An 18,634-nucleotide genomic window follows, 5' to 3' on the forward strand; every position below is an offset into this window, starting at 1 on the left:
CTAGAAGGGGCAACTAACATGAAACAGCATACAAACACTTTTTAACCATGTCTCCAAGAGCAACAGGCTTATTAGATATAGGATTTGACTTCCAAATTACTTCAGACAATCATGTTATCAAGTGCTTTGCTATATAATGCCAAGGTCGCTAGCTTTCTAACTAGCTCTATTTTATTTTCATTTTCCACCATCTAACTTAGCATTTACCTACTTGTTTATTCAACATCTCACATCTGTTATCGGTTTCTTTTTATCATGTGTGGGAGAGGCTAAGCTTCCGTAACAAAAGAGAGTGATACTTTAAAATACTATAGTTCAAACAAGTTGGAGGTTTTTTTCTCTCTTGTATAGCCATGCACGTGATCTGCTCATATCCCATGTAAGAAAACTCACATGACCAAACCCAGATGCACTTGGGTAGGTAAATGGAAATTTTTTCGTTGAAGATTCATGTGCCTCAGTAAAACTTAGAAGATACAAATACTAAAAGGAAGACTGGAAGGAAGAACACTAAGGAACAATTAGCTATCTCTGCCAGGCATAGTGTGGTGTTCTGTCTATCCATTTTTTTCCCTCTAACATACCCATTTTTCTTCCTGGATTCTTGAGCTTCAAAGGAAACTTTCAGATCGTATAGTTTTAACTCTTCTTCAAATAATTGTAATATACACATGATTTGGATTAATGTGTATAAATGTATTAGGAAATTTAATCCTTTTAATAGAATTAAGTAAGATATGATTCCAAACCACTTTGAGTTATTTCTGTTTACCTTAACTAGACAATATTAAACAAAACAAAATTAGTATAGAGAATTAATTAAAGCTAGCAGAATATCTAGTTATGCAAAGCCAAATCATGGTATTTTCATTTTATTTAATAAACTAATTTTTCTTATTTTTTTTTCTTCAAGTTTTTATTTAAATTCTTGTTAGTTAACGTATAGTATAATCCTGGTTTCAGGAGTAGAATTTAGTGATTCATCACTTAGATAATACCCAGTGCTCATCACAATCAGTGCCTTCCTTAATACCCATCACCCATTTAGCCCATCTCCTGCCCACCTTCCTTCCAGAAACCCTCAGTTTGTTCTTTATAGTTAAGAGTCTCTCTTTTTTTCTTTTTTTCTCTTCCCCTATGTTCATCTGTTTTGTTTCTTAAATTCCACATAGGAGTGAAATCATATGCTATTTGTCTTTCTCTGATGGATTTTGCTTAGCATAATATACTCTAGCTCCACCCACGTTGCTGCAAATAACAAGATTTCATTCTTTTTGATGGTTGAGTGTATATATCACATCTCTTTATCCATTCTTTATCCATTCATCAGCTGATGGACATTTGGGCTCTTTCCATAATTTCACTATTTCTAATAGTGCTGCTATAAACTTTGGGGTGTATGCAACGCTATGAATCAGTATTTTTTATTTTATTTTATTTATTTATTTGACAGAGAGAGATCACAAGTAGGCAGAGAGGCAGGCAGAGAGAGAGAGAGATGGGGAAGCAGGCTCCCTGCTGAGCAGAGAGCCCGATGTGGGACTCGATCCCAGGACCCTGAGATCATGACCTGAGCCGAGGGCAGCAGCTTAACCCACTGAGCCACCCAGGCGCCCCTGAATCAGTATTTTTGTATCCTTTGGGTAAATACTTGGTCATGTGATTGTTGGGTTGTAAGATAGTTCTGTTTTTAATTTTTTGAGGAATTTCCATACTGTTTTCCACAGTGGCTATACCCAAATATATTTTCTGTATCTTTTTTCACTCTATAACTAGATGTATATACTATATACTATATTTATTTACCAATCATTGAGAAACTCTATGCAAGTGATTTTTTTTCAATTTATTTATTTTCAGAAAAACATTATTCATTATTTTTTCACCACACCCAGTGCTCCATGCAAGCCGTGCCCTCTATAATACCCACCACCTGGTACCCCAACCTCCCACCCGCCCCCCCGCCACTTCAAACCCCTCAGATTGTTTTTCAGAGTCCATAGTCTCTCATGGTTCACCTCCCCTTCCAATTTACCCAAATTCCCTACTCCTCTCTAACGCCCCTTGTCCTCCATGCTATTTGTTATGCTCCACAAATAAGTGAAACCATATGATAATTGCAAGTGATTTTTTAAGAACAAATTCAGTATCAGTAGAATCTATTTAATTGGTTGATTTAAGTACCACCTTACAATTTAAGATTAGTAATGTTCAGTTTACATTTTCTCATATCTTATTTTGTACATGATAGTACCATCTCTTGGATATGTTGTCATTAATGGAAAACTTTGCTTGTATTTCAATATAGGAAGAACATTCTTCGTTTCCTAGATGCGGAAAGAGATGTCTCAGTGGTCAAGAGCAGTTTTAAGCCTGGTGATGTCATACACTATGTGCTAGACAGGCGCAGGACATTAAATATTTCTCAGGATCTTCACAGCCTCCTACCTGAAGTCTCACCAATGAAAAATCGCAGATTTAAGACCTGTGCAGTTGTTGGAAATTCTGGCATTCTGCTAGATAGTGAATGTGGAAAGGAGATTGACAGTCACAACTTTGTAATAAGGTGAGCATTCTTCTGTTCCTAAAGATTGTAGTTTCTTCAGAGATGTTTTACTGAGGTATAGAAAACTGACAGAAACGTATAATTCTAATATTAATGTTAAGGATTATTGAAAGTTCAAATACTTATTTATGATAAGTTTTTCTGTGTAGTATCCAAATTTACGTTTACCCTGGGATATAAAATTAAAATTACTGTATCACTGAAAAGAAAGGAAATTATTGTATCTTATTATAGCAGTAAGATTCATAATAGCTTTTTTTTTTGCCAAATGATAATTATATTAGACTTAATACACAGGAAAATGACTTTTATTAATAGTTTTTCTTTATGTCATTAATTTAATATTAATTCATTCACTAATATAGCTAATGGCTATTTATTAGTTAATTAATAGTTAATTTTTATATTGGTGAAAGGATTAATTCATTTAATCCACTTAATTGATTATATTTTTAATCCTTTTTACATACAATAAATTATATTTGAACATTTCTGTGTAATGATAGATATAAGTAATTTTACCCTTTTAATGACAATTATTTATCAGATTCTAAGAATATGACAAGTTTATAAAGTTTTTAAAAAGTATATAAACAAGTTTACATTTGATATCTTGCACCAAATTGCCTGCATTATTCTTTATATGTGATATTTGTGTATGATAGTATATTTTGGTTTTTGCTTTTTCTCACATAACTAAACATACCTGTTTTTCATTGATGGTCAGCAGATGTTTGATGAGTCATGTGTTTGGTTAACTTTAGATGAACTGAAAGAAACACAGCAATAGAAATGGGATTGTGATGACAACATAGATATAGCTTTCCATTTCCAGTTCATGCATCGAGACATATGTTTTGGCTTGTTTTAGTTCTTTGGGAAAATTTGCTGAATGAATGAAGTATGTATGTTGAATATGAAATGTTTCAATGTGAAGACAGACAGGAAGGCATACCAATTTGCTCTGTTGATGGTCTGGAGTCTTGAGGTTATGCTGGAAGTCAGCCTGTGAAAGTATAGATCTTGAATGAACTATTTTGAAATATAGTCTTTAAAATAAATGTAATTAATTATATAAGTATTAACCATAAATAGGAAATTTTTCCATAAAACAATAATAGCCATGAAAAATTATTATAATAGAACACTACCAGGTGAATAACTATGAATATAACTATGAACATTTTACTTTATTGTTTTACCTTTTCTCAGTTGGAAGCAGAATCAAAGATTGATTGTAGATCCAGCTGAGCCTTTAAAAACTTGAACTCTTAAATTGATTAGACTGAGTTGTGGTTGGGGGAGAGGGTCTCTGTCAACATGTAGATGTACAAACAAAATTGTCTCCAAAAAGAAGGGAAATATTTAATTAGGGAATTACACTGGAAATGGAGGTAATGAGCTCCAAACATTGAAGACTGTGTGAAGATGTGAAGAAAAACTAAGGAAGGCTAGGATGCTTGGGTGGCTCAGTGGGTTAAGTGGCTGCTTTCAACTCAGGTCATGATCCCAGGGTCCTAGGATGGAGTCCCACAGGCTCTCTGCTCAGCGGGGAGTCTGCTTCTCCCTCTGCTTGCTATTCGCTCTGCTTGTGCTCTCTGTCTCTCTGACAAATTAAAAAATATATAAATTTTTTTAAAAAAGAAAAAATAAGGCTTCTAAAATTTCTGAAGAGACTAAAAATCAGAGGTCAGGAAAAATGAAGTAAAGATTTTACAGAAATAGAAATTAATTCCAATGTAAAGGAAAGAATTTTTAAGTTTAATACTGGATCTGCATGTGACTGACTCCTTGTTCTTATATCCCTCTAAGCTTTAACCCTGGGCTCTATATAGCTTAAACCTTGGTATCTATATTTAACTTACTGGGTTCAGCCCCATTTCTGACTTTGAAATTAAGACTGTAGTCTTAATACTTCTGTCAGTTCACATAATTACCACTTCTTTCTTATAATAAGAACAATTAAGACCTAGTATTTTAGGAACTTTGAAATACATATTACAGTATTATTCACTATAATCACTATGTTATACATTATATCTCCAGAACTTTGTTATCTATCTGTTACAAGTCACTTACTGGTATTTGAGCAAATGGTATTTGAACAAATTGGTATTGAGCAAATGGTGGACTTTTTTTAGGAATAGAACTTCAAGAAGTTATTTATACTTTTCTAAGCTATAATTATTTTTAAAACTTATTTAACAAGAACAAAATAATGACCAATCCCTTCAAAAATGAGGAAAACCATCTTAATGAAAAACATGAAAATTATCACCATAATTATTTTTATTTTCTTTTCCTCCTGGATTTTACTAGCTTCCAAAAATAGAAGTTGGAATATTTTAGATTAAAGTATGTATTAGGGAAATGTTTCTGATTTTAGGTTAGGATAAGGTTTCTGATTTTATGAGGCAAACTTAGCAAGAGTCCGCTCATGATTAGAAATAAAATCTCTGCCGGAAAACAATCTTGGTTGTATCATAGCTATTTAGGGAGTTCATTCATTTGAGTCTCCTAGACACAATAGTCCTCAATGACATATCATTATACCAAACTTCAGTCCTTTCTGAAGCTCTTGTCTTTCTCACGGAGTTTTGTCTCATCATCTATGTGCTAAATACCTTTTCCTTCCCCACATATGTTTGACCATTCATTATTATACACATCTCTTTTACCCTAGAACACCGTGAAGGATTTTTCCTGTAAAACTCCATCAGAGCCTCAATCTTTGCATTAGTCTCCCACCCATATCAACCTGGTTGAAGTTGTTACAAATTTTAGTAACAATCTTTAGAATCTTTCAAGTTTCTCACCTTCTTAGAAATGTACTGTGTCTGTATCTGCATATCTATAGATACTTTTGGTAATTTGATTGCATGTATAGCTTGTGTTCTCAGGTTGTTTATTTGTTTTCCACTTCTCCTGTTTGTTAAGAGAAATCCATCATGCCTGGACTGCACTGATTAGTCTAGTGACCCCTCAAGGATCAGGTTCATCTAGGTATTACATTCAACCTGACCTCTAACTTAATAAACCAAAGCATTACTTGTAGAGAAAATCTTCATTTCACATTAATTAAACTTTAAGTCTCATCTTTAGTTTTTTCAAAAGGACTTTATAGAAATAAAATATAATATAAATAGACTTTATAGAACTAAAATGCTGTCTTTTTTGTGTAATGATGTACAGTGCATTATTATATGCCAACAGTTATCTATTCTTCCAAGCAGTTGTAGTATTGGGGGAAGAGGGCATGGCATATATACGTGGCATATTGTCCTGTGAATATGATTTTGGAGAATGCTATTTTTAATACCCCACATAAGTATTTTAAAATTATTCTGTGAAAAGTACCTATTTGTGTATTTGCACATATAATGGTAGCTATTCATAAATACAAACACATACACACACACACACACACACACACCATGCATTTTTCTCTCCTAAAAAATAGACTCCTTTAGTGGCAGTTTGTATCATGAATTAATCAATTAAATTAAATGTTGGCTTCAGAGGGACATTACACAAAATAAAAGCTCTAGTCAATATGATATTTTAAGTAAGAGAAAGATAGAAAAATAAGTTAAAGCCTAGTTTAGATTCTCTAATAACTGATTAAATACTGAATTTATTTGTAAAATCTATGTGTGTATGCATTTTATATATATGTGTGTGTGTATGCATTATATATGTGTGTGTATGCATTATATATATATTTTTTTTAATAACAGGGAAATGTTCTTAAGTAACAGAGTCCACATTAAACGATATACAAAATATTTCTCTGACTTCACTCAGCAGAGTATCCTCAATCTCAATCCATGTTGTCACAAATGGCAGGAAGGGAAATATTATTTTAATATTATTCATTAGACCTACTTCTCTGGATATAGGCATTTTGAATTCTCTGAATCTGCCACCTGAAACCAGAGGAGACTATGACTTTCTTTTATGTGCTTCTGCATCCATGGAGTTGGCACAGGCTGGGATCTATACAGAAAGAATGTTCTGTGGGATGTATAATTTTATCTCCAATATTCTCTTTTCCTGTCTGGGATAAGCTCTTCTTCTCTTCAAATAAAATCTGTATCTAGGGCATTTTTAAGAAAAGAGAAGTACAATTTTATGCCTAATGATAGCTTTATTTTATTAATTAATAAAAAGAAGACATTCCAAATACTCAGTTGGCTACTGTTACACTTCTAACATTATTTTAATGTTGTGTATAGACCAAAGAAGGAAAAATGTATGTGATTTTAAAATTGTGAAACATTCATTTGTACCGGTATTTATAGAACCAGGACATTTAGAGGCCTTCACAAATGATTGTCTCAAATTCTTCTCCCATCCAAGTGCCACATTAACTACAATTCTACCCATTGAAATACATTTGTTTGGTATTATTCTTACTGTCATTACATTAAATTATTTTTTCAAAAGTAGTAGTAACTTACTACATTAGTTCATTCATGCAACAAAACTTGATGAGTGCCGGGGCGCCTGGGTAGCTCAGTCATTAGGCATCTGCCTTTGGCTCAGGTACTCATCACGGAGTGCTGTGATCGAGCCCTGCCATCAGGCTCCCTGCTTGGTGGGAAGCCTGCTTCTCCCTCTCCCACTCCCCCTGCTTGTGTTCCCTCTTTTGCTGTGTCTCCCCCTGTTAGATAAATAAATAAAATCTTAAAAGAAAAAAAAACCCACAACTTTATGAGTGCCAACCATGGGCCAGTCATGAGTGGAATACAATTACAGAATGATTATCTTCACATTACGTTCCTTCTTGCAGGAGGCCTGTCTCTGTGGGGCCGGGAATAATCACTGAAATAAGAAGTCTCTAAAGACACATGGTAAAATCTAAAATACTTGTCTTTGGCCAGCATTGGTACTTCAAATTATGCAGAATGATAGAAAATATTTGAAAGAGCATATGAGGTATGCTTCCTGTACTGAATGAGACTGTTCAAACACAGAATTTTACATGAAGTCTTTGAAAATTCCAGAAGAACTCTAGATAGGTAACAAATCTTCAGTTGTCACACACAGTACATTCTAAGAAGATACCGTAGGGCATTACAAGACATTAGTATAGTGCCATGAACTGTCTTGACAGCCTGACATACACAAACCAGAACATACTGAACAGCTACATTATATACCTTACAGAATTAGCTAAGCCATCAATAGACTTATAAGATACGGAACAATATTCCAGTCACTCTAAAGAGCCTGTGACTTCTTCTATAGTTGCACCATAGGATATCCGGGCCCACTTTTACACTTGACACACAATCTGTGGGATAATCTGAATAGCACTTTCTCTGAGCCAGATTTCATTCCAGTAGCTCTTTTTAATATCCCATGAAGAAGAAGAATATCACTAGACTCTTCATCACTACATTAAAAATTGGTAAGCATTGGAGAAATTATCCTATTGATATGAATGTCTATATTTTGTATTTGGGAGGCTTGACATATGCTCACTGTTGGAGAGAGAGAATCAGTGCTGCATAGGAAAAGCCTTACCCAGTATAGAGTTCAAGTCCAAGCAGAGTTCACAGTAATGATATTCATTGAAGTTGGACTTCTTTCTGTGCTTCACTAATTTAGAAACTGAGATGATCATATAAACTACATCTCTTCATCTAAACTTCATCCACAATTCCCCTACTCACAGAGTCCACAAGTGATAGAATTGCTCTACAAAATATCTGTCCTGTTTATTCTACATGGACATACCTAAAAGTATGCTGTAGAATTTCAAGAATTTAGAGTTTAGAAGACAATATATATCATTTCCATATCATCATAGACAAAGGAAAATAGGTTTAGAAAGCTACTTTTAAACAAAAACAATTTGTTTAAAAGTATCCTTTAAATTTTTTTTAAACTTTGTATAGTTGTAAAATTATTATAACAGTGTATGTCTTAACACTAAGCAGTGAAAATTGTTTTGGACTTTGGAAAACAATATTTAAAGTGCTTTTAAATTCTCCTGAAGGTATTTTTCAATTTTTTTCAGATAATTTACTCCCATGTGAATTTATGTTATGATACATTCTAATATTTGTGCTGTCTATGCTCAAGAATTTTATGTTTAGCAATAGTGATTTTTCTAATGACAAAAATATTCAGGTATTTCTTAATATTGATAATGAGAGATGATGGAGAACAAACTCTCATTCTATCTTCCGTAATCTTCTCAACCCCGCTTTGGTGTGGGAAAATGATTGTGCATACTTTCCTTTTTCTGGGTTATCTGGTGATTGTAGGAAATGTCAGGCAACACATCTTTACTTGTTTTTCGTAGAAGAGAGGCTATGTCCACTCTGATAAAAGTAAACTTGGTCCGCCTCTGTACTACCTTTGACATTATGTGGAATCTTCTGAGGAAGGAATTCGTTGTGCTTAAACTGTGCTTAAACAGAGGTACTAGGAATCACAAGTATGACTTAAGTGATTAAGAAATGGTTAACTAAGAACTATAAAACACATTTTCTGTTTGGGCTAGTTAGAATTCCAAATTTAATTTTGTTCATTTATTCTTTTCTTTGTACCTCCTTTTTCTCTGTGCTATCCTGTCCCCATCTTCCCTCCAGCCTACATCACCATCTTCTGTTTGCTTGGTTTCTCCTTTCTTGGTCATCATCCTTAGTTCCTGCCATGGTTGACCAGCTCCCTCCTAATTTCCTTTTTGGTTTATATATATTTTCTAAAAATACAAAACTAGCAATGAGAGATCAATTAAAATTATCTACCTACCTATGTTTGTATATATGTTTATATAAGTACATCTGGCTACTCAAATTGTAATTCTGAACTGCTAGTGCTGGTACCACCTGGAAGCTTGTTAAGAATACAGAAACTTAGAACTTGTACCAGACCTGCTGAGTCAGAATGTGCATTTGATCACAGTGCTCAGGTGCTCGCTTCAGCAGCACATATACTAAAATTGGAATGATCACAGTGCTCAGGTGATTTTACATGTATTAAGTTTGGAGATGTATTGGACATCTCTGTATATGTGGACACTAAGCTCTAGGCAAGCTGGAAGTCCCAGTATGTTTATTTAACCTGTGTCTTCAGGATCTAGCACCAAAATTGATATGTTGAGGTCTATGCTATTTATTTACAGAGTGAACAAATTAATGTAGGACTTAAGAAAAATGTGGTTTGTGTGCATGTATTATTATACACTGAATTTCAAAAGTAATATGTAAGAGGAGTCATATATGAGTAAAGGTCATTTAAACCCTTACAACTAAAAAGAAAATACAGAAATATGAAGAGCAGTATGGTGAAATGCCCTAGATACTAGGGGTCAAAGAGCTGGGTTCCTGGTAGTTAATAGAAGCATGATATTGGATAAATACCTAAACATCATTTTTCCACTGTCCAGTGATGATGATAATATAGGCCTATTATTTTAAAATGTTTTTCTAAGCATTAGTTGGAAAATATAGTAAAGAAATGCATAAACTATAAAGCTTATATGATACTAACGCACATATTGTTTAAGTGTCATAGTTGAAAATTAATTTGTCACTACATTTCCTACACTTGATCTTATCCAAAAGGCCGAGAAGCGATTGTCGTTTCCTAATAGCCATGGCCGTTGACTAGAAAAGTAAATTCTCACTGTCTGATATGAACAAGAAGTATACTTTCTCCAAATTTATCAAATATGTATAGAGTTGACACTGAATAACATAAAGAAAATATGGGATGCAAAGAGACAGGAACTCTTCTCAGATAGGAGTGTCTGTAAAATCTGAGTTTGTATTATTAGGAACAACTGTAGTAAAGACATACATTTCTTCAGGAAACTAAAGCAATAAGATAAAAATGTTTATTATTTTATGATCATCTAGCTTCCTAAAAGAAAGGATAATATGTTTCAAAAAAGAAAAAGATGGAGGAATTGACTTCCCTTGACTGATACAATGCATTTTATGACTCAATCAATTCTTGATTCTCCACCAGTGGGTAATTTAGGGCAAACTTTAATTCATCCTCTTGACCTATGAATGCTAATTCGTATAGCAAAATAGACTCTTTCTGGGAAAGAAAAAAATATTTCTGCTTTTCAGTGTGTTCATAAAAATGACCTTGATTGTTTCCTCTTCACTATCCCAGAGAATATGTTTGTCCTTAACTCAAATGTTAACTATAAACAGTGAAGTTTCTAGTGGTGAGCCAGATCCAAGGCATTAGAAAGATTTTTAAAAGTTTGTTTTGATTAAAATACCCATTTACTAAGTTAGGGATAGTTCCATTGCATATGCGATATTCACTCCATTTAATTTCTTCCATATTTTTACTTAATATTTATTCATATTTTGAATTTATGAAATTTTATAGCTTATATAAAACTACCCTTGTGATTTCCATTGATATTAATCATAAAATCTTTTTTCTAAGGAAAAATCAGAATTCCCATTTTATTATAATTATTTATAATTTCTTATTATTTTTAAAATTTAACTTAAAGCCAAATATGGACTTCATTATGGATTGTGGTCTGAAGTAAAGCTCTAACTTTTTTCCCCCAGCCATATAATTCCTTGAATGAGAAGATTTTTTTTTAAAGATTTTATTTATTTATTTGACAGAGAGAGATCACAAGTAGGCAGAGAGGCAGGCAAAGGAGGAGGGGAAAGCAGGCTCCCCTCTGAGCAGAGAGCCTGATGAGGGCTCAATCCCAGGACCCTGAGATCATGACCTGAGCTGAAGACAGAGGCTTAATCCACTGAGCCACCCAGGTGCCACCAGATGAGATTTTATCTAGAAGAGACTTTTTTTTTAATGGAAATAAGTGTTAACTATTTTAAATTTTAGAGCATTGTCTTAAAAATGCTTATCTTATTCTCTAAAAATTCATTATTTTAAAAAATTATAATTTCTCATCTAGCAAATCTAGCAAGGATTTTAAATTAAAACTCTTTTTTTTCCAATTTATTTATTTTTAGAAAAACAGTATTCATTATTTTTTCACCACACCCAGTGCTCCATGCAATCTGTGCCCTCTATAATACCCACCACCTGGTACCCCAACCTCCCACCCCCCTGCCACTTCAAACCCCTCAGATTGTTTTTCAGAGTCCATAGTCTCTTGTGGTTCACCTCCCTAAAACTCTTAATATTAAGTGCAAACTTGTGTTGATATTGGCATTCCCGTGAAATGCTTTCAGTTGTATAAATTGATGTAACTATTCCAAAAATCAGGTTGATAATGTCTACTAACCTTATAAGTAGTGTATTTCTTTATTCACTAACTCCAGTTCTAGGAATCTATCCAAACATGAACAGTTGCTTATGTTTCAAAGCATTTTATAAGCATGACAAATAAAAATAAGTAAATAATTTTACATCTGGATGATTTGTCATTCAACAAGTGGAAAAGAGGGATCTAAGGCAAAGAGACCAGTAAGCATAAAGGCAAATAATTTCCATGGTCTTGGGATAGATAGAGTTTGGGATCAGTCTACTGTTAGGTTCATAATGAGAAACAGTATGGAAGGGGAAATGTCAAGGTATGTTGAAATTACCTGATGAAGAATCATTGCGCCCTGTTAAGGATTTACAGTGTATCCTATAGTCCAAGAAAGGCCCTTTGAGTTTGTTGGCTTGTTTATTTTTGTTGGGGTTTTAAAGGACCGTGATAATATATAAATAAAAGGAAAAAAAACAGGAAGAGCACTCAATAAGGAAGATACTAGATAAGGCAAAATGTGATGAAATCCATCTCATAGGACAGAGTAAGATGATAAACTAAGCTTAGATGCTATAACTCATATTAATGTATAATGTTGTGGAAACTATCATTTCCTGACATCGGTTGAGCATTACCAAATGGTCAGTTGATCAGTCTTTCCACAGATTTTTTTCTAAATAAGGCTTCAGTTTTGGGTTTAAAGTATTTGCTATTTTTCAACAAAGTCATCTGTAAATAGATATATGGCCAAAGTATCTACCCCAAAACTAAATAGAAAGTTTTCAGTACCTATTATTTCAGTGATAAATAGCATAACTTTGTTCTTTCTTATAATTTATTAACTAACACCTTCAGTCTTTTATCCATCTACTTATGAGGAATTGGAGCTGCAAAAATGAAAAGCAAGTCTCTAAGTTTGAAATGATCATGGTCTAGTGAAGGAGATAAAGTAATGACTAATAATAACATTGCACATTGCTTTATTAGAGTTATACAGAGAAGTAAGACTAGTAATGAGGTGGATGGATTCAAGATGATTTCCTGAGAGAAGCAGCACTTGAGTTGACTGAGAAAGTAAATATAGAATGGAGGGAAAAGCTAGTGAGACCAAATCCAAACTGTATCCATTACACACAAAGGGGCCAGAGCATAGAAGAAAGTAGCTTTTCCAGTCTGCAGGTGGTTTCAGCATTCTGGAATAGAAGGTTGTGTGGGCCAGTGCAACCAGGTGAGGCTGGAGTACGAGACTGGGAGACAGGTAACACAGGGTGCATGGTGCCTTGCTAAGGAAATTGGGCTCATTTTGCCCACAGTCTGGTCTGTAAAGCGACTCTGTAGAGGAATGACATGACCAAACTTAAATTTCAGGAAGATTTCTAGGTGAAAGGTAAATTAAGAAGGGAATAAAAATGGTACTACTGGAAGCACTCTTTTAAGGTGGAGATAATGAGGGGATAGAGTAGAAGGCAAATTGAGAAAATAAAGGAATAATATGAATTGCATAATAGATGGAAAAGGCTAATGGTAGTAAACACAAATGTGCTCCATTTTAAAACGTGACATTTTTTGGATACCAGAAAAATAAATCTTAAGGAAACCTAGCTGATTCTCATTGGTCCTTTGAATTAGTTAAGCTTAGGTTAACAAACTCTATTTGTTCAAAGAACAGAGAGCTTGAATGACTTTCCTGAGTATACATAGTAAGTTAGGAAAGGAAGCAACAGTAGAGCTTTTTCCACTCCTTCTCAAAGTTTAATATTTTATTTTTAACTAAAGATTGGAAACACATATTTTTCAATTAGAAATAATAGTTTGTGCTGTACTAGATCAAGAGGTTTTTAGTTGTATATTTACTCTGAAATAAGACCAGTGAGAGATTGTCTTTATTAGGGTACATTTCAAATTTTGATGACTTAGCATGTAAAACAGAATAGGAATGCCATTATAGGGGCGCTGGGATGACTCAGTTGATAAGGCAGCTGCCTTCAGCTCAGCTCATGATCCCAGGGTCCTGGGATCGAACCCCGCATTGGGCTCCCTGCTGGGCGGAGACTCTGCTTCTCCCTCTCCCTCCACCTGCCTCTCTGCCTATTTGTGCTCTCTCTCTATCTCCCTGTCAAATAAATAATCTTGAAAAAAGAAAAGAATAGGAATGCCATTATAATGTCTGATATCCCACAATGGCATTAGCCATTCTTCAAAGTAGGTTAAAAAACAGATCAAACATATAAAACCATATACACACACACATAATAGTAACCATATGAGGTAATGCATATGTTAATAATCCTTGTTCTGGCAGGTATTTCGCAATATATACATACACCAAATCATCATGTTGTATACATTCAACTTACACAATATTATGTGTCAACTATATCTTAATAAAAGTGGACCAAAAAACAAGAAATAAAAAATAAACACTGACTTTATAGTGTTGAACAGTTTCTCCAGTTGTGACCTACGGACCATCTTGTGGAAAATTCTTTTCTTTTAATATTTGCTTGTTGGGGGACCCAGGTGGCTCAGTCAGTTAAGCATTCAACTCTTTTTTTTCTTTTTTAAGATTTTATTTATTTATTTGACAGACAGAAATCACAAGTAGGCAGAGAGGCAGGCAGAGAGAGAGGAGGAAGCAGGCTCCCTGCTGAGCAGACAGCGCGCGATGCAGGGCTCTATCTCAGGACCCTGAGATCATGACCTGAAGGCGGAGGCTTTAACCACTGAGCCACCCGGGTGTCCCTAAGCATTCAACCCTTCACTTTGGCTCAAGTCGTGATCTTGGGTCCTGGAATTGAGCCCTGCGTTGCTCAGCACACAGTCTGCTTGAGTTCTCTCTCCCTCTCCTGCTGCCCCTGCCCCGACTCTCCCTCTCTCTCAAATAAATAAAATCTTAAAAAAAAAGTCTATTCACTATGTGCCAAAAGTATGCCAGAATATTCTAAGTCCAGATAAGTGAGGGGGAGACTGAGACCTTTTGTTTCAAGGGAATTAACACTTTAGTCAAGTGAGATAAATCTTTAAACCAGGTGGATCTGATTTCAAGTTCTAGCTTTTCCATTTAATATATATAATATATATATATTCAACCTTAACTGATTTATTTACTTCTCCAAGCCATGGTTTATTCACCTTCTATTTTTTGTGGGTATAGAAATAAAATGAGATGTGTGAAACTGACTAAACCCAAGTACAAATTATTTATTCAATAAATGTAAATTTCTCTTCCTTCTGATGGTTTAAGATTAATGCATTTGTAGTATATTCATGGTATGAAATTATATCTGTGACCTAGGTCACAGAAGATGTAAATATTTGCAGTTAAATGGTCATTGTTGCTAAGCAGTTACGTTTTCTCCCATGAAGTATAATTAAAATAATACTCATTTGAGAGTTCAGAAACCTGGATCCTCCTGCGGACATTGGCTCTAAATATAACTGTGTGACTTTGAACAAGTAATATAAATCACTTTGGGTTTCAGGTTCCCAATATGCCAAATGAGGCAGTTGAACTATATGGTCTCATAAATTTCTTTCTGGCTCTGAAACTCTATGACTCTATTTTCTTATGATTCAGTAGACACCTTTGGAATAGGTCCTGTCAACTTGCAGAGTTGTTTCAATTTTTTCCTTCTGTTGCCATATTTTGTGAATAAATTTCCTTCTCATCAGTTTGTTTTGTAGAAATAACATTTTCTACTTAATACTGCATCCTGTAGTCTGGCTTTTGTTTCCTTTGGTCCAGGAGTGTTGCCTTTCCTCCTGATGATTGCAAGCAAATGTTAAGCCTCAAAATCAGGAGAAGAGTATCACTTCTTAGCAAAAGAAAAACAAAACCAAGTTTTAATGATTCATATGGATTTTTGTAAATGTGATGATGTCAGGGCCTTGGGAAGTCATGGTACATAAAGAATAAATAAAGAAGAACTAGTAAATATGAGTATTATCAAAAGGGAGAGAGAAGCTGTTTTACGTCGACATCATTTAGTATAGTTTTGGGGAAAGGACCCTGACGTTTTTCTAAGAGATAAGACCTTCCACTTCCCATATCTACTTTACTGGCATCCACCAGAGTTCTTGGAACCACAAAATCTTTTCGGTATATTGACTTATGCCATTACTGGAAATATATATATATATTTTTTTAGAATATTAGCAGTCAGTATAGTACTAAATGTTAACAGTGATTACCTTTTAGAAGGTGACTTAAAAGTGTTTTATGTTTGTATTAGCTTAATTTCTGTTTTTGGTAGTGATTGTGTGTGTGTGTGTGTGTATGTGTGTATCCATTTCCCCATGCAATGGACACATGAACTGTTTTTAAATTGGGAACAAAACCAGTTTTACTTTCAAAAAATTTTTAAAAATTTTAAAAAAATGTTAAAAATCTGGAGTATAGGGCGCCTGGGTGGCTCAGTGGGTTAAGCCGCTGCCTTCGGCTCAGGTCATGATCTCAGGGTCCTGGGATCGAGTCCCGCATCGGGCTCTCTCTGCTCAGCAAGGAGCCTGCTTCCTCCCCTCTCTCTCTGCCTACCTCTCTGCCTACTTGTGATCTCTCTCTGTCAAAGAAATAAATAAAATCTTTAAAAAAAAATCTGGAATATAGATGGGAAAGGTAATATACTGGGAGTTTGAAGAGTTGAACTCATGTTCCAGCTGTAAGACTACCGGAGTGATTTTGAGCATGAAATGTGTGTGTGTGTGTGTGTGTGTGTGTGTTTTAAGCAATACATAAAACCTCTACTTACAGAGTTTTGTAGTCTGTAGTTTTGAGTGTTTTCTCATTAATGACAAGCATAGTATGTGTGTGTACGTGTGTGTAAGAGAGAGAATATATGTTTTGGATAATCAGAATCATTTGAAACTTTGATATTGTGCTATAAATTTAATTCATGTTGTTTTGTTTCATTTACCTCAGTTTTATTTGTACCTTCCTGTTTGTTTATTTATTTATTGAAGTACAGTTGACACATAACATTACATTAATTTCAAGTGTTCAGCATAGTGTTTCAACAAGTTTATACATTATGCTATACTCACCACAAGTGTGACGTTCTTTTGAATTTGCAGTATGTTAGATTCAAGTTTGGGTTTAAATACCAGCTTGAAGATGTGTAAACTGAAGGTTTTTCCTCCTCATTTGTAAAACATGATTACATATAGCATTATTATATGAATGTTCTATAAAATTTGAATAACTTAGATATAAATGATATACGACAAAAGGCAATAACTGATAGCTCTTATATTTAATGAATTAAATAGATTATCAGATTGAACAACATGTCAAAAGCACGGTGATCTAATAAAAACCTGAGAATGATTTTTTTAAAAGATTTTATTTATTTATTTGACAGAGAGAAATCACAAGTAGACGGAGAGGCAGGCAGAGAGAGAAGGAAGCAGGCTCCCTGCTGAGCAGAGAGCCCGATGTGGGACTCGATCCCAGGACCCTGAGATCATGACCTGAGCCAAAGGCAGCAGCTTAACCCACTGAGCCACCCAGGCGCCCCGAGAATGATTTTTTTTACTGTGACTCATCACTTGTTCAGGAATGAAGTTCAAACTTAGAGTCCCATAATTATTTTTTGAGTTCTAGAGTCATCTTTGGCATAAATGGATGGCTCTTAAATATGATGATTTAAAAAAAATAAAAACAGTTATTTGAAGTTTAAAAATACAAACAGTAGTTCCATTAATTTGTCACATTATTTCAACAAATATTATTTTATTCGACAAACAGTTGTCAAGCAGTCAGTAGACGCCAAATCCTGAGGGACTGCCGTAGATGTAGATATTAGGGGAAATAAAGATACATTACATGGTCTGTTCTGTGTGGAGTTTGCAGTCTGGTGGAGGAGATAGAGGGGTAAGAAGTAGCACATAAACATAGAGCTAAGAACAAAGTGTTGCTGTCAGTGAGACAGAAGGAATTAATTATAAAAATGAATGGAACTAAGTTTTAAGATAGTTCTATGTGGAACAGGAACAATAATTCCCTTTCCAAGAATGTTGTGTATTTATGGATATTCTTGTCATTATTCTTTTTGCACATCGTCTTATCAAAGTATTGTGTCAATGTGCTTTTTCTGCCTTTTAGTTTCAGTGATCAGGATCATTAATAATAATCCTTAGCTTTTTAACATGTATATATGCATACCTTGGCCTTCACTTCAATTTTTCAAATTCCCCAGGTGTGACTTTCTATATGTAACTTGGAAGAAAACTATTAATATTGGTATGCTTAATCTGGAAACTTTTCTGTTTATGATATTTCTGATCTATTCTTTAGTTACCTGATGAAGATATTTCTAAGTCTTGGGCAATTTTAATGCATAATAGACTTTTAAGCTTGCCTCAGTATTTTACGTTAAAAAGCAGAACGCTATTTGGTTAAGGGAGAACTGGAGTTTCATTTTTACAAACCACAAACTGAAAGTTGTTCTTTATTAATAAAGGAGGAGGAATCCTAACAATTGGAAGAACAATAAACACTGTAGTTTCTTGTTTCCACTAATCCCCATGTACTAACTCTTCTGAGTAAATTCTGACTTAGAGTTATTTTAAAAAATCAGAATGAAAAAAACACTATGACTTTAGAACTTCTCCAGTCTTCCTAACTTGTTTTGAATGACAATGGCTTTGCTTACAGGAAACATCAGTTACCTAAAATAGGTACATCAGTGGAACAGATCACCTTTCTTGTTTCAGGTTAAATAATTCCAACTTAAAATGCTGATTTTTATTTCAATATTGGTCTGTTTTAACTAGCATGATTTCTAACAGTTAATATTTTAACAGTTACAGTTGAAACCCAGTTTTCAGCTTAGCACATACTTATTAGTACCGCA

General features: G+C 34.2%; 1 protein-coding gene across 1 annotated transcript in view; it reads left to right on the forward strand.

Annotated features, from left to right (window-relative positions):
- ST8SIA4 (ST8 alpha-N-acetyl-neuraminide alpha-2,8-sialyltransferase 4) overlaps positions 1-18,634 on the forward strand; it is a 100,852-nt gene that overhangs the window by 15,150 nt on the left and 67,068 nt on the right. The window contains 1 exon segment of the mRNA XM_044264933.1: positions 2,309-2,566. Coding sequence (XP_044120868.1) covers positions 2,309-2,566 — 258 coding nt within the window.

Source organism: Neovison vison, chromosome 1 (genome assembly GCF_020171115.1).
Source record: "Neovison vison isolate M4711 chromosome 1, ASM_NN_V1, whole genome shotgun sequence".
Classification (NCBI taxonomy): Eukaryota; Metazoa; Chordata; class Mammalia; order Carnivora; family Mustelidae; genus Neogale; species Neogale vison.